The 16,669-nt window shown below is 39.1% G+C and overlaps 1 protein-coding gene across 2 annotated transcripts in view; it reads right to left on the bottom strand.

Moving 5' to 3' along the window:
* The window catches only part of kcnip3b (Kv channel interacting protein 3b, calsenilin), a 39,207-nt gene that overhangs the window by 20,812 nt on the left and 1,726 nt on the right, over nucleotides 1-16,669 (bottom strand). For both annotated transcript variants that reach the window (XM_067520143.1, XM_067520142.1), the window contains exon 2: nucleotides 8,067-8,241. In XM_067520143.1, the coding sequence (XP_067376244.1) occupies nucleotides 8,067-8,241 (175 nt within the window). The remainder of the gene's footprint in view (nucleotides 1-8,066; nucleotides 8,242-16,669) is intronic.

A 16,669-nucleotide genomic window follows, 5' to 3' on the forward strand; every position in this document is an offset into this window, starting at 1 on the left:
ACAAAACCCTACTCCTCTCAGTAACTTTGTCATCACATGCCACCTCTTTCACAATGTGTTAATGTTTTGATAAACCTGACAATCATCAGATTGAGGAAAATGTGTTATACTTTAACACAGCAATAAACTAAAAGTGCCGCAACCTGATTATTTAGAACATTTTACAGTGGCCCATTCACATCAAACTCACCAACTCTCCTCTAAAGTTACTTCATCAACTTTCTAGTCATAACTGCTATCTACAAACTTTTGTCGAGCTGGGACATTAAGAGCTGTGTTGCTTAATTTTTCTGTTTTTGTTGGCCCATATTTCTGATTCACAGTTGCATTCAGTAAAATGTTTAAACTTATCTTTACTATTATTAAAAGTGTGTTAAGCTTTTTTCATTTGATACCTGTTTGTCAAATACTTCAAAATGCCACGATAGACAAACGAAACCTCCCACTAAAGGGGGAAGTCAATGAGGGCAGGAGTGCTTTTAGTTGCCACATTACACATCTGCATTAGCCTGAACGGGCACTGAAAAGGTGCATTCTGAGGTTATTATGGGCAGACTGATACTTGTATCTAAGCGAGTCAAGATACCTTTGACAAAGTGAGCAAGTACTGTGATGAGTGACTGAGGCCATGTCAAATACGGGTTAAATTAATAAGATGGATTCATACACTCATCACAAACAACATCAGAGCTTCAGTCTCATATTTTTTATTATCTGTTTTATTCATTTTTAACCTTTGGACAGAGACAGGCTAGTTGTTTGCATCTTTCATTCACACCCTTCATGTTTAGCTAAGCTACTGCCTGTAGCTTTTTTAGATAAGTGAGGAAAACAAAAAAAAGTATGAAAGCAATGTAATATCTATTAATCGTGTCCCTTTTTATTTGTTAACACAAACTCAAATACAGATTATGGTTGTTCCTTTACAGTGCTATACCCATTTAACAGATTTTAGAGTGATTACATTATTGTAGCTAACGGTGTGGGGCTTTTAGACTCTATTGATTAAGAAGCTGGAAGAAATGCTGCAAAGATTGGTTGAGCCAGTGGTTGTTCTGGATTGTAAAAGGTCCTAAAAAGTAAGTAACCAGTATTTTTTTCATTATTTTCAGTTGATTTGCAATATATTTTCTGATCAAATGATTGTTTTGTCTATGTAAGTGTCCAATGATCCACGAACACAAAATAAAATTCAAAGAAATGCAGCCCATACTGACATTTGACAGGCTGCAACAAGGAAATGTTTCCATATTTTGCATGTAAAAGTATTACATTTATTGTCAGATATTAAAAATAAATACAAATTTAGTTTCTGTCAATCAACATCCATTATTTCAGCTTCAGTGTATCTCATCATTGTCATTTCAAGGTGCAAAACCCCACATCACTTTCATTAAAACGATCTTTTCAAAACACTGACCTCCATGATGAGTTAAAACAGTCCAATTATGAAATCGTGATGTCTAAGAAAATTAAATGAAAAATACCGCTGCAAGTTGCTGTAGCAGCCGTGAGTTAACTGACAAAAGACTGATGATTTGTTTAAATCAAAGCTGTACTTTAAAAAGTTCATCAAATTTTGAATACAAATGTTTTGTGGTTTCGTACACTGCTGTTATAGTAAACAGATTATTTTCCTTATTTTGACAGTTTGTTAGAGAAAATAAACATAATATTGGAATTTAGGGACTCTTGAGAGTGTAATGGGAATTTCTCACTCTTTGGTGAATTATTGAAAAGTAAATTATTTAAATTAGCAGTCATAATGAAGTTTTATTTCAAAGATCTGCAATTTTCTTTTTCTCCAGCAGCCATGTAATCTCTGCTCTGTCCACTAGGGGACGCTGGACACCAGCAACACAGATGGGCAGCTCACACCCGTTCACTAACACAACCATAGACAAAAGAGAAGGAAATGAAACAGGATAGAAGGGATCAAATCTTTTCAGATTATTCCGAGATCATATGTAAGCTTACTCAGCTGCAAACTGATAGGTGGCTCTGTGGTTTGTCTCTTCATCAGTTTCTGAATTGACTGATTAGAAAGAACCAAAACATGAATAAAACAAGCCACAAAGCAATAGAAGATGGGAGAAGTCTGCCTACTGTTTTCTGTACATTCACATCATGCAATCATCGTCGGTACTGTGATTCTTTCACGCTGCACACAGTATTGACTTGAACTGCCCTTTCCACACTCAGTAGACATCACTTCAGACATTTAAATTAGCTGTGTGGCCTGAGCACTAAAACGTTCTACAAGAGCTGCAGAAATACAAAACTTGTCATCAGGGGAAATATGGCAGTCCTTTCAGGATTCTCTCACTTCTGCTCTCTTTGTCTTGACCCCCCCAACTGCTTGATCTCATCAGAACCAAACCCTCTCTCACTTCCGCATTAGATAATGTCCTTTTCATAAATCCACCTCTGCCAGGCAGGTTCAAAGCTGTGCAATTAAAACATGGACTTTAATCCAAGCTCATTCTTCCTCCTTCTTTTTTTCCCTATTCTTATCATTTCTCTTTACCAACCACCAAATCTCCTCTCGCTTTTTCTCTCCCGGTCCTCATCCTTACTTTAGGCAGAATTATGTTTAGGTAATGGATCAGTGGAGACCTGAACTCCAACATGAGCTTGACTCCATTGGAGATTCAGACTGAGGAGTGTCGGAGGAATGTACGATGCTGAGGGGCTAAACAAAAGTGTGGTGTTCCTCCTCTGCAGACAAGTTTAATCATCATCACTCCTGTCCCTTTGTTATAAACACTGCACCCTGAGGATTCCTCACTGAAATCTTAAGAGCATCAGATGTACAGACAGCAGTAGAAAGTTCAGACAGATGTAGTGTCAACATTTATAAAAAATAGAAAATGAAGGGAGGAATAAATGTGGACAAAGGAAAATGGTGAAGTGTGAGGGACACCTGAGTGCTGATTCAGCTGGTGGTGGCTTGATGAAGCGATGTGTTCATTGGGTGAAAGGACACAGGAGGACAGAGGATAGACTTACAGCTAATCAATGATGAACGGAAGGACGTGCTGACTAACTTAAGAAGGACAGACTGGTAAATAATGAACAGAACAGTAATTATAAAACTTTATTAGGAAAAAGAGTGATTGAAAAAATGTTACTTCAAATTTTACATTTACTTCAATGGCAGCAGTATTTAAAAAAGAGTACACAAAAAAACTAAGATAAAAATGAAAAAGAATGTAAAGTAAAGCTACACTGCTTCTTTAGGGTAAAAGCTTTACAATAGTAGGTCAATCACACGTTCATCAGTACACCTACTCAAAAGTTTACTGCAGGTAAAACTTCTCAGTTTAAAAAAAAATTAGCAATTAAATAAAGAGCTCAAAACTCAAGTAAAAGGCACGTACTTGCCTATTTCTTCACCTTTATTCTGCCTGAAGGGAAGTTTGGTTGGCAGTCAGTTAAACAGACATTTTATTATTATAGAAAACACATACACACAACATAAACAACAAATATAACAGGACCTCTAAACGCAAGCTACATAAGGTTCCGCATTTGAGCATAATACAAAACCAGCAATTCAGCCATATGAGAAACATGGAAGTCAAGACATCATATCACCATGCAAAAAGTGTTCCACAGATAAGGGACGATTAATGGCGTAGGAAGGAGTAATAATTTTTCTGTGAAGTATTAAATAATTTGACCTCCGTGAGCCTCAAAGAGTTAAAAAAACCATCTTAGAGACTTGAAGATAAAATGTCTTTTGAAACTGGTTACAACTCAAAAACATTTAAAATGTGACTTCTTTTTGTAAAAACAACAAAATAGCACTGTAGTGTATAAGTTGATTTTCTGTCCTTTATTATACAATCCTAATATGAAACTGACTGTAATGGAGTAAAAAGTTAAATATTTCCATGTAAAGAACTACAAAAAAGCTTAAAGTGCAACTACTCAATAAAGCATCTCAAAACGCGACCAAAACATGGAAAGTACTCGTGTAATTACAGTAAGTTACTTTCCATCACTGACTCATGAAGGACACTATGGTACGTTTCAATTAATAGTAATAAAAACATTGACTTTCCTAAAACCACAGTCAATTCAACAAATGCAGTGAAAGAACTACTACCATTAAAGACCCTGTTTCCATTATTGACACATATTTGTTTTGTTGTTTTAACAAGAAGCTCCAGAAGAAAAACTGAAAATACCTTGAACTACCGTCCCAGTGATGAAGCCAAAGAAGCAGCGCAGCAGCTTGTTGATCTCCTTTTCACACTCAGCCTTGCATGCGTTCATCCTCTAAACTTTGACTGCCTGCAGTGCCAGCACCTAAGTGTGCCAGACAGCAAAACACGGAGGTCTCACAGGTCAACCCTGTCAACACACCCCATAAATAGGATTTAATAAAAGGCTAAAAAGAGGCTTCAGCCAATAAATGTCTACAAAAGAAAAACTTTAAACTGAAAGAAAAGTATAAAGTTTTCTGCAGCTAACCTTATAGTTTTGCCTTACAGAGGATGATTCCTCTGAATAAAACTATCGCTCCTTTATTAAACTGGTGTCCCAGATTCCTTACAATTGATTTTCATTCCCTTCTCCTCCACATCTTGTTTCCCTCTCCATCACTTGTTTCTCTCTCTTCTCTCCACTAACCCTGTTGCCTCAGAGGAGGTGAAGCATGACGATGGGTTCGTCCTATAGCTCCGTCACTGTTGTTTCATTCGACCGACCCTTACAAACCCCCTCACACAACACAGACACCGGCTAGGCACTGCTCCAGTTTCACTCCTCTCTAGGCCACACCGCTGCATGGTCACTGGGACACACTCGCCTTCTGAAGTTCATCTTACTTTCTCCAAACAGACGAACGTCAAACAGACATAAGCTGGCAAAGGGCTATGTTGCAGTTCAGTTAAGAAATCAAATCTCACTAATCTATTTCCCCCTCCTTTCTTTGTCTTTCTTTCACGTGTAATCCGACTCATATTTCATACTGGAGTCAGACAGACTGGAAGTTCCTACTATATCAAATGTAAAAGTCCATCATCTAGAACATAAAACTGTATGTTCCACATTTTCTACATAGCTGGATTTGTAAAGAAATCATTAAATACTGCTGATCAACAGAAAGTTCACAATTCTGATCATTTTTTTAAGTTATTTGTCAAGAAAGAATTCTCAGATGAAGACTGGCTCTGTTTTCGGTGTCATATCACAATAAATAAATATTTTTGGGCTTTGGGCAGTAAATTTTAGGAAATGAAGCATTTCTGCGAAGTCACTTTTGGCTCTGCAAGTGACTTTTCACTTTTTTGTGAAATTTTATAGACTGAAGCAGTGGTTCCTTAACAGATTGTGGAGTAGTTCACCTAAAATTTAACAAGACGCTCTAGGATTGGCTTATGTCTTTCTGTCCATGCTCACAGAGTTGGTAGTTTCTTTATGTTTTATTGATATGCAAAAGGACTGAGCACAGTCCACTAAATCTAATCAACTTCTCTCTATGGAAATCCTGCAGTGTTTTATTGTCCACTATATATTGTTTTTTAGTTGTTGGAAATCAGTTTCCTCAGACAATTAGCCTGAGACATCACCATGGCTTTAATAAGTTAAGACACAGGAAACAAACAGCTGCCTCCATTTTAAAAGTCCTGAGTTTGTTGTCTCTTTTATTCACCTCAGAATCCTCTCAGTACTTTGTCACTCTTCAGCTGTTGGAACGTCACACTCTCAAGAGGTCACCTAATTTTAACAACCCTGCTCGCTGTCTTGACCTCTCCAGTTTTAAACTAAACCACACAAACCTCTTCAACACCACCACCACTCCCCCTCTCTCTCTGTTACATCTCTAAGCTGCTATTTTTAGCTGCTGGCTATTACCAAGGTGAAGGCTTGACCATAGGCAATGCTGAATCTCTTTCCTCATCACCGTTGAGAGGAAATAGATCCCATCACAGCCTTGCTTTTCTTTGTCTCTATGTTACTGTTGTGATTTTTACTCAATTTGCTCCTGGTTCACCTGCCCAGACATATCTTTGCAACCAAAGAGACCGACACAGGGAAAATTAAAACTACATTTGCACCCAAGACCATCTTTCTTATCCTACTAACACTAAGAAGATTTAGGAAGCAGGATGGCATAAAAACTTGAACATAGGCAGAAGTGCATTTTATGATTATAAAGCATAGATTTGAATCGATTAGCAGATGTTTTGACGTGCTTATGGAATTGTCTGTGCTGCATAACAATAAAAAGGTCAAAAGAAAATAAGGAAAAAATGGTAACAAGTAAGGTAGGAGGCAAAGGTTGACAGAAACAATAGAGTAAGAAAGTACAGTCACTAGTAAATAATTGAAAAGGAAAGTAACAGAGAAGAAAAAGAAGGGGTATGAATGGATAGGAAAGGCAGGAGGAAGGAGGAAAAAGTAAAAGGAAGGGAAATGGGAAAGGAAATGGATAATTAAAGACACAGGAGGCAGGAGGCACAAAGGGCAGGGAAAGAGGCGGATAAGATGCTAAAGAAGGGACAAGCAGTAGGCAAAGGAAATACAGGTTTAAAACAGTCAGGGAGAGGAGAGAAGGTGACAAAGGGTAAAGCAATGGAGAGCAAGAGGACTAAGGAAGATAACCCAGGAGGAAAGTAACAGTGAGACTACAAAAGAAAAGAACGATTTTATGAAAGAGAGTAAGGGCTTGGAGGATCATTGAACAAGTGGGGAAGGAAAAGAACCGACAGCGAAGGAAAGGGTGGTTAAGAAAGTGTCAATGAGTTAAAGGAAAACTGATATACAGATAAGGAGACACTGGAGGAAGCCTGGGAAGTACTTGGAGAATTAAGGACTGTGATCAAGGTTATAAGGAAAAAAGGAGGCTGGTAAAGAGTGAAGGAGGAAGGAAAGGAATCATGGTTGATGCACTGACAGAACTGATCAAATTAAAGCATATTTTTCTTTCTCTTTGTTGCATCAAAGGTGCAACTATAAATGCTGTATATTATTAATACTCACAGTAGTGTTTTAACTTCAGGCAACAAATCCAACTGTTTTTCTTCTTCCTTTAGCCAGGTATCAACGGAAAAAGCGTCCTCAGTGGATTCATCTAACACTACAAAAGCAATGCTTTCATTCAGTTTTCTCTCTCCCTGGAGGACAAATGTTAATGGTGCACAGTCACAGCTGGACCACTGGGTGGAGCACTAGGACTATGTCCATGAACAAACCAGGACTGGAGCTCAGTCCAAGCCACATTTGGTGGGAAAAGCACTCAAGAAGAACCTAATTAGTGTGCCAGATGCTTTTATAACAATCCTTTAAAAATAATAATTGAAAAGCAAATAATACTATGGGGATGAGAAAGTAACAGTGCTCCTAGAAGACATGTTCATCCAGCATCACAGAAGGTCTTAATAGGTACACTGAAGTAAAAAACAAATCTTTAGTGAAATCCACCACTAGTGAAAGCTTCTTCTGTCATCTAGGGAGAATAAATCATGCAATAATGAGATGTAGGTGGATCCTTTGTGTTTAATTAGGAACCTATTATTAATTATTTTGATTGCACACTAAAAACAGAATATGTGTCTGTTCTTCCCTTTAATCACAAACATATTTACGCCCACATTTCAGTTACCATGTAAGTTCACAGTATTACAAAAATATTCCCAATTGTTACTCCTTCATTCTCAGTAGCCATGTTTTTTTCCAATATTTTAAAAAAATATTTTACTGGTACTGTACCTGGTTCACACAATGAAATCAAAGCTTGTGTTTTAGTTTTGCCTTAGTTCTTCTACATTTTCCACTATAACTGTGTGCATGCATATGTGTGTTTGTGAGTGGGAAGGCGAAATGTGGGTGCAGCCGCATTTCATAAATGAGTTTATACAGTACAACTAAAGGACCTCTGTGCACCCTGAGGTCAGCTTCCCGGCACAATGACTCAGTTTTCCCCATAGGGAAAACAGGAGGCCAGGAGACACCCAGCCAGTCAATTCAGCGATCAATTCAAATTCTGTTAGTCACACTTGTTGTGCGTTGAACACATTGTGAGTCTCACCAACACCTCTGTCACTGACCCTCACCTTTGTCCTGTGGTTGCGTGCTGGCAATGATCCATTTCACCAGGCAGCATTTCATCAGAGTTTTCCGAGAGAACCGCGGCTTCTGCCACTTTCCAGAGTCCTCCAGTCGGCCCGGTGCAGGCTCCACACCGTTGGCATCTCCCAGCAGGCTGCCATCAACCACCTTCCCATCTGTCTGGAGGGAGGAGTGGGAAGAGTGAGAGTGAGGGTTCAGGTTGATATGGAAATTCAACAAACCAGGCTGAGAGCTTCAAAGCATGCAGGAGATTATACACGTGCCAGGAGAATATGATTAACATCTGATCTGGAAGTGTTTTAGAAACACTTTGAAGAGGTTCAAGGAGAGTTCAGCACGGGATTCTTATTATCTAAGCCTTTGTTTGTGTCTAAATTAGAAATAGATTTTGTGTCGTAATGTGGACCCTACAACAGGTGATGCTTTAATAAGTATGGACTACAGTACATTAGCTGCAAATATAACAGCTAACCACTCTCCACTGAGACTCCTTGGATACAGGAGAAAGAATGCAAAGTGTGGACAAGAGTAGATGTCTGACTAATCTGCAAATGTTCAAATCTTTGATTCGGGTTAAGGTGTTAGCCTTAAGACGAACACTTTCATATCAGCTTTCTAAGACTCCAATGTTGAGGTGGGTTAAGCACTATCACATCAGGAAATAAGTCCCCCCTGGTTTAATTGCCCATAAATTAAAAGGCTCTGTCTCTTAATTTTTATATCAAGTTCTAATTCTTCACCGTGGGTCTTACTACGTCTGACTGTTCCCTCCCAGCTCATTCATGTTCAGCCATTATCATTCATCTGTTGAGATAAACTTGACATTACATTTTTTGCTCTAATTTTTATTTTATTTTATGTATTTTAGTTTAGTTTACAGTGTGTTATAGCAAACCCTGATTTGAACTGATGGGGTTTGGTGTCGTGAGAAAGTCTTCTCTTAAATGTGCCATAATATATTCCTCTTCAGCAAGTAAAAGCAGACACAGTTTTTACGTCGGATGTCCTCCCTCCCCAATTTCTATCAGGCTTGGGACCAGCACTGCACGGTTGAGGATGGGAATGGGCTGTGGAGGGGTTTGACATGTGGTCAGGACGAGTGGGGTGTAAACCTCCGACCTTATGGTCAGTAGGTACCATCTCTACCAACTAAACCACTGCCACCTTGTTGTTAACAAATACTATTAGACAGAAAACAAACACTGTAACTGTAATATTTGCCTTAAAGCTTGTTCAAAAATGCTTCAAAACATGGTAGTTACCAATAGGTTTTATCTTCATAAATAACGAGACTTCTTTTAAATTTACTTCCCAACAGTGTCTCATAAAAATTACATTTCTATACAACTGCAAGTGCAAAAATGTTTTGTAATGAACGAAAATCTAATTACTGTTAACATTGTAAGGAAAGGTTGTTAATTAATATAAATGACAAGCCACAAATACCTTGGTACTGAACACATAAATAGAACATTCACAGTGTAGTTCTTTTCCAGAAGACAGACTTAGTAAAAACTATTCTCATCTTTAAAAAAAAAAAAAGATAATTTTTTTTTATGAGGAAGAAACACGTCACCCTGTGCAGCAGTGTGCCTCACTAATAAGCTACAATGAGGTTACAGTGAGCAGACACAATTCATTGTGGATTTTAGCCTTTTAAGGAATGGGTTAGGAATAACTAAATACAGAAAATAAACCTTCAAATTCTCAAGAAACTCTATTTATCTGCTCCTGCTGGGTGCATGCAGAACACACACGCACTAAAAATTCACACATATAAATGTCTACACTGGAGTGAGTGGGTAGGAAGATGAAAGAGGTGAACACCGAACAAACAGAAACTCTGTTTACTCTGTGGGGAGAAAGGGAAAGCAATGGATAACAGAGGGAGAAGGAGGTGTGAAAGAGAGCGAGCACACACTGAAGGATTTTAAACAGCTATTTGATCCCATGGGAGTCTGACCATGCAAATCTTTTACTTTAAGGTAGTCAGAGAATATGAGAAAGGGAGAATGAATAGAGAGCAATAGAAAAAACGATGTGAGGAGGACAAGGTCTGCTCGTTTTCCTGGAAGAACCGAAGTCAATTAGCATAATGAATTGTGGCCTATCAGAGAGGAAGAGCAAAGGACAGCCAAAGGACGGAGGGATGGAGGATGGGAGGGTAGAGGAGATAAAGATAAAAAAGCACTTTGCTGGGTAGTACATTTACAGGACTATTTCTGTGCATCTTCCACATGAACACACACGAGACAGAATAAAAGATGACAGGAAAAGGTGAGAAAGGAAGAAGGACTATATGGAGAAAACATCTGCATACAGTCGAACATAATGACAACACACTGAAAAGGAAAGAGATGTTGGAAATAATTCCATTTATCTATTTATGCACAGATCAACAGTGGCACAGCAGAGAGGGGTAATATGGGGATGAACTCAGCAGAGACTCTCAGCGGAGGGTCTTTGGAGAAACAAATGAGAAGGAAACATGTTTTCAATGTGGATTTTCAGTGGAAGTCCCAAACTGGAAACAGAAGGCTGTGAAATATATTCAGACAGATGCAGGGTAAACACAAGAAAATTCACCATTACATTAGTTGTTTATTCACGGACCACAGGACACACAGGCATAGTCACAATCATTAGGGACACAAAAACACACACACACACAAACACAGTCTGAAGCAGTACTTTATCTTCTGTTCTGTCTTAACGCTTCAGCTGGCTTTGTCCTGGGGAAGCATTTCCCTGTTTTAATGTCCTGCAACATCCTCTGAACTACACACACACACACTATAAGGCAGACCATATGCCCATAAGGCTCAAAGCACACACAGCAATGTGGTGCACAGCTTCATGCTCTGCCATAAATGATTAAATATCAGTTGCTGTGTTTACATGTGTAAACTCTGGACTCATTAGGTCTCTACACAGCACAGAGACAAATGTAGACCGGCACTCACAGCAAAGAAGAGCTTCCTCAACGTCTGAACATCTACAAACACAAAAATACCAATGCTATTTAGAAGCGAGTACAAAATACGGAAAAGCAGACTGCGTGAGCATTGTGAGCGACCAGAAACTGAAAGTATAAGGAGAGGCCCCAACCTAGTCATTGACACTGGTCCACACAGACCAAATAGAATACAAATGTCTAGGACATGAGGTAGAGACCACTTTTTGTTGTAGACTGGGTTTGAAATCAACAATCAACCCATAATGATGAAATGTTTATAAATGGGTTAAGTCAAAACGTGAAATCTCTCATTTTCAAAGGTATTCAGACCCTTAATTCCATTAGAGGCCCCTTTGGAAACAATTCCAGCTTTATATCTTCTTGGGTCAGTCATTATAAGCTTCTCACACCTCAGTTTGTTCAGTTTTTCCACTTCTTCCTGGCAGATCTTCTCAAGCACCATCAGATTAGAGAGGGAGTGTCTGAACTGTCAGGTCTCTCAATCTACAGGGTTTAAAGTCTGGTCTTTGGTTGGGCCTCTCAAGAACACTCACCGACTGGTCCTGTAGCCACTCAGTTTAATTTGTGTCATCAAACCAGAGGATTGCACCAAATGACATTTGGTGCAATCAAAGCACCTTTTGTTACCTGCCTCGACACTCCGCCATAGAGAGCTTTTTATTGTGAGGCCAAATTGCTGAGGCTCTATTCTATGTTTAGACGCCAGGCCTGCTTACTGCTGGTGTAGTTTTAAATCTCGTACAAACGGCTAGCGACAAAGTTGAAGGAAAAGATGAAAACTTCAATGGTGATGGAAGTGAAAGTGATGGAAAGGGAATAGAGAGACAGAGATGTAGTCTTGCAATGGTCTATTAGCAGAGGGGAGTTTCCATGAATAAATTATATGTGATTAACAATGTTCTGCTCACGTGTTCTCAGGCTTTTTCTCAGCCAGCTGAGGTCCATCTGTTCTGGCTGCTTCTTCAAGGTCAAAATGTTACTTAACACTATTTAAAGATGGCATTCAGGCAAAATCCCCAATTCACAGAACATCAGAACAAAACTCTATGAAATGAAGACAATAACAAGTGTAATAATGACCTTCATAACCATCTTTATGATGTAAAAATAAATTTTTGTTTGTCTTTCTGCCAACCATAATATTAGACAAGATCATATAGACGACAGCCAACTTTTGTTGATAATTGCTTGTCTACTCTGATTGCTTGTCTACTGATAATGACTTTGCCAATAACCAGGTCGCAGCCACCATCACCCGGTTCTCCCCACCAGATGGAGACACTCTGCTACCTCCATGAAACAGCGCTTTGCTCCACCTGTCCCCTCCACTGTCCTACAGGCAATTGCACTAAGCCCAGTCATTACACGCATCATTAATGTATATCTCTCACAACAGCTACTTTGCCCACCACATTAAAACGGACCTGGGTCACGCTACTGTTTTAAATGCCTACCATCGACCGCTCCCTTTTGGAGAATTACAGACCCTGACCCGTCTTATTTCTTCCATTTCCAACCCTTAAACAAACCTCTTAAATCTCTATGAATCTCTGAATGACTCACGCAGTTTCTCTTACCATTGTTATACTGACAACAACCAGCTCTTCCTGTCTGACACTTGCCTACAGAGGAGTTACCTCCATATCTGCAATCCTTCCCATCTACTGCACACTAATGAGGATCAGCATCTCAGGGCTCCTCCATCAAACAGCAAAAACAAAACTCTAAAAGCTCAGCAGTCCCATTAATAAAACTACTAAAATGCAGAACTCTTCCCCATCTTCCTCTGTACCAAAAACAGCCTTTTCTTCCCTATCTACCATTCATGTCACACATTTTCTTTGTAAAGGAAACAGTAAAAAGTCTTTTTGATATTTTTGCTAATTTATACTTGTTTAGCCACCTAGTTGTTAAGGTCTACTTGTTACAGTTGTAATTTCAGTCGGCAACATTACTCAAAAATGAGAAGCTCCAATTATCTCCGACTGTCTGAAATCAGGGACTCAAAATTATAGAAAACTTAAAGGTTTAACAGTTAGATTGGTGAAAAAAATAATTAAGGTTTCTTTCTTTCTCCCTATCCGCATTGCATAATGCAAAAAGGTCTTCCTATCTCTTCGTCAGTGTCTGCTGTATTTATTTGTTATACACCTCAGCATAAAACTCTGAAGAGATCTAATTGATCCACCAGGCTACATTTCAAAAAGCCTAACCTAATTTAACTTGAATAAAGAGTGCACACATACACCACACCACACAAATGCATACAGTGGAGAACATGAACAACATCCATTTCATTTGCTCTTCATATTAACATTTCCTGTTTCTCTTCACCTTGAATGTCGGTGCAAATCTGTCCTCTATGCCTCTATCTCCTCACCTCTTCATTCCCTCCAATTTATTTCTCAATCAATCACTCCTTCTCCATCTTACTTCTACCTCCACACTCAGATGCAACACACTTCATCCTCCTCTCTCACCATAATGTCACCTCTCACAGGTGAAACAGAAATATCAACAGGGACCTAAACATAAGGGGGGTAGACTCGGACTCTCTGAGTGTGAGAAAGACACTGCGTGTGTGTGTGTGGAGGCTGGAGGAGGAGTGCAGTGACAAGGAATGACAGCATAAAGGAAGAGATACTTGATAAAGCCTGCGCACATAAATTCTACCACCTGGGATTTCCTGCAGAGGAACCCAGCTGCATGCAACGAGAGATGGTCTCAATTTTCTACTATGCAGGTGTGAAGCTGCGTGAGAATGACACATGGATTCACAGGGAGGTTGCTCATTTTGTCGGTATTGTGTATAAACACAAAAATAACATGGAAGAGGTTTGCTCCAAAATAAGCGGGAACAAAGTGATACCTGAGGTTATAAAATGACAAAAAAATGACAAAAAAAAAAGACAAGGCAGCATGCTCCTTTTAAAAATAACTAGAATAAAAATAATATTTTCTGTTACAGTGAGTCTGAAGAAAATAACAATGTTGATGTCATCAGTGTTTGAAGACAAACATTTTTTTTGCTGGAAACCTGTATTACAAACTGAACGTGGATTTTAAAGATGCAAAGCGCTAATGCTTCACTTTCATTTGACATTATGAGCAATCGACTGGGAAAACCACAGATATCAAGAGCTCGACATGTCAGACTATAGATAAAATTGTTGAAAATGGGCCACTGTCAAAATAAGATCCAACATAAACATGAATACAATCAATTCAGCAAATTTTAGAGAAGCAATCTGTTATCACTTGGTAACAAACGGCTCAGAATATGTAACAAAACAGAACAAACTTCTTCAAGTGAAGTAAATGGTGTGTTTTAAAATACATCCAACTTTAAATAGAGAGCAATCATGTTCTTATAATGTCCCATATGATCCAGATCCAGTTTCCCGACATTTGCTGACATTGATTCTATCTCATAAAATTTTGCTTAAAATATTGTTTATAGAAAAACACAAATACTGGATGCTAGTTAGAGAGCCAGACTCTCTAACTTTTAGAAATTAGTCACTGGTGATTTCTGGAGGTTTCATTACAGAACCCAAATCACTTTTAAACATTTCAAACATTTGCTCAAAGCTAAAATGAAATATGAATATTACTGTATATCTTTAAGATCCGGCTTTTTGCAGCTCTTTAGATAAAGGATGCAACATCCTGAGGAAAATATGTGCACGGTCTGATGGTTGAGAGCTGATACTATTTATGTCCTGACCGTATGAGCCTCTCAGTATGGCTGTCAGTGTGAATCAGTGTGTCTGTGGGAGGGTGGCACATCCATATGGACTACATCCTTTGTGTGTGTTTGTGTGTATGTGTGTGTAAGCGAGCGAGCGAGCGAGCGAGCGAGCGAGCGAGAGCGAGAGCGAGAGCGAGAGCGAGAGCGAGAGCGAGAGAGAGAGAGAGAGAGAGAGAGAGAGAGAGAGAGAGAAAAAGAATGAGCATTATATTGATGTGTGAGCCTCCATGCAGGGAGAGAATTAATACTCTGGGGAGGCCCTGAGCGATAGAGGAGCCATGTTTCAATTATCAGCTCATCCTCTCCTTGACAGACACACACACACAAAGTCCATGTGACTTCATGCCAAACATCAGATCATCTCATTCTGGTCATTTCTTTTGGTATAGGTCATTAAGTAGATTGACAGATGATAAAGACCCCATGTATGAACATCCCATCATGAGCCGATCAGGAATTGATATTGTAACTCCTTGTTGCATTGTTAACCCTTATGGGTCGATAAAACTGTGTCTAACTAGTGTTGGCTGTGTGTAGCTTAGTGTGTGTGTGTTTTAAGCGCACTATTATACATTATGCTGGTTTGGACAGATTTACCATATTAAAGCTCCTTTGCAATGATAAATATGCCCCAAATTTTTAAATTCCAGATCTTGAGAAAGATAAACTGCAGTAAGTTCTCAGAACCAGAGTTCTCCTCTGTGATTGGTGTTGGATCTGAAGTGTGTGGTTCCATTTCCTGTTCCCACTATAAAGGATTCAGTTACCAGACATGTTCAATTATTTAATGAGTCTGAATCGACCGATCACTCCACCTATTGAACAGGTGGGTCCCACAGACACTGTATCAGGTGCAGCACATTGCACTGTTTGTGTGTGTGTGTGTAGTTGTGTGTGAGTGTGGTGGCCGTCAGCCTGTCTGCACTAGTGTCACTGATCTTTGCAAGATGGCCGTGTGACTGTTTTGATTGATGTTCTGCTTTGTGGAAAACTGAGTCTATGTCCACTATAAATACTTGTTACCTGCACTTTATAGTCAAGGTGTGTTGGCTCCGTTGTGCCAAATATTTGCGGCTATGAGAGGAGGTTACAATAAATTCTTCCTATTTAAAGAAGTGCAACTGTGGGCTGGTTTTGGAAGCTTGTAAACCCAGTGTTTGAAATCATTTTTCTTATAACTTTGTCTATAAAAGTATAGCCCAGGGAGATGTGCTGAAAGGTAATTGCATAATTAAAATTAAAACACATATTTCATCTATTATCCTCTTGGAGCCATGTGGGTTCTGAGCAGGAGAACCAACACCTATGAGCTACTTATAAACATCAGTCAACCTAACTTGTTTAAATGATGCGAGCATGGACAAAAAGACACCAAAAGACAGACCCTGAACCGTACAACCTCCTCTCAACCACAAACTCATGGTTCAGCACCAGGTTTCACCCACTGATATCATCAATGCAGCACTGAACAGACGTCACACACTTTGTTTCAGTTTATAAAAAAAGCTGCAGTGGTTCTATGATGGGCTTCTTATAACTGCACATTCACCCAACTGACTGATAGATTTACATTGAAAAGGAAAAAGCTATAGTCTGTCCATAATGTTGTCTTCACTGTCAACATCAGAAACCTGTAACAGAAACCACAAATGAGGTCTGCATACAGTCGCTCTGTAGCTGTCACTGCTTGGACGCGTAGGTACATTTCAAAGAGATAAAATATGAGTTAAAGACTGCAAACCCCTTGATTTTAGAGTCCATTTGAAGCGAAAAACAAACAAAAAACCCCCAAAAGAATTGAGTCACAAACCAAAATATCAGGCACGTGCCTCACAGCACGATTTAATTCAAACTCCCAC

The sequence above is a fragment of the Channa argus genome, chromosome 11 (assembly GCF_033026475.1).
Source record: "Channa argus isolate prfri chromosome 11, Channa argus male v1.0, whole genome shotgun sequence".
Classification (NCBI taxonomy): domain Eukaryota; kingdom Metazoa; phylum Chordata; class Actinopteri; order Anabantiformes; family Channidae; genus Channa; species Channa argus.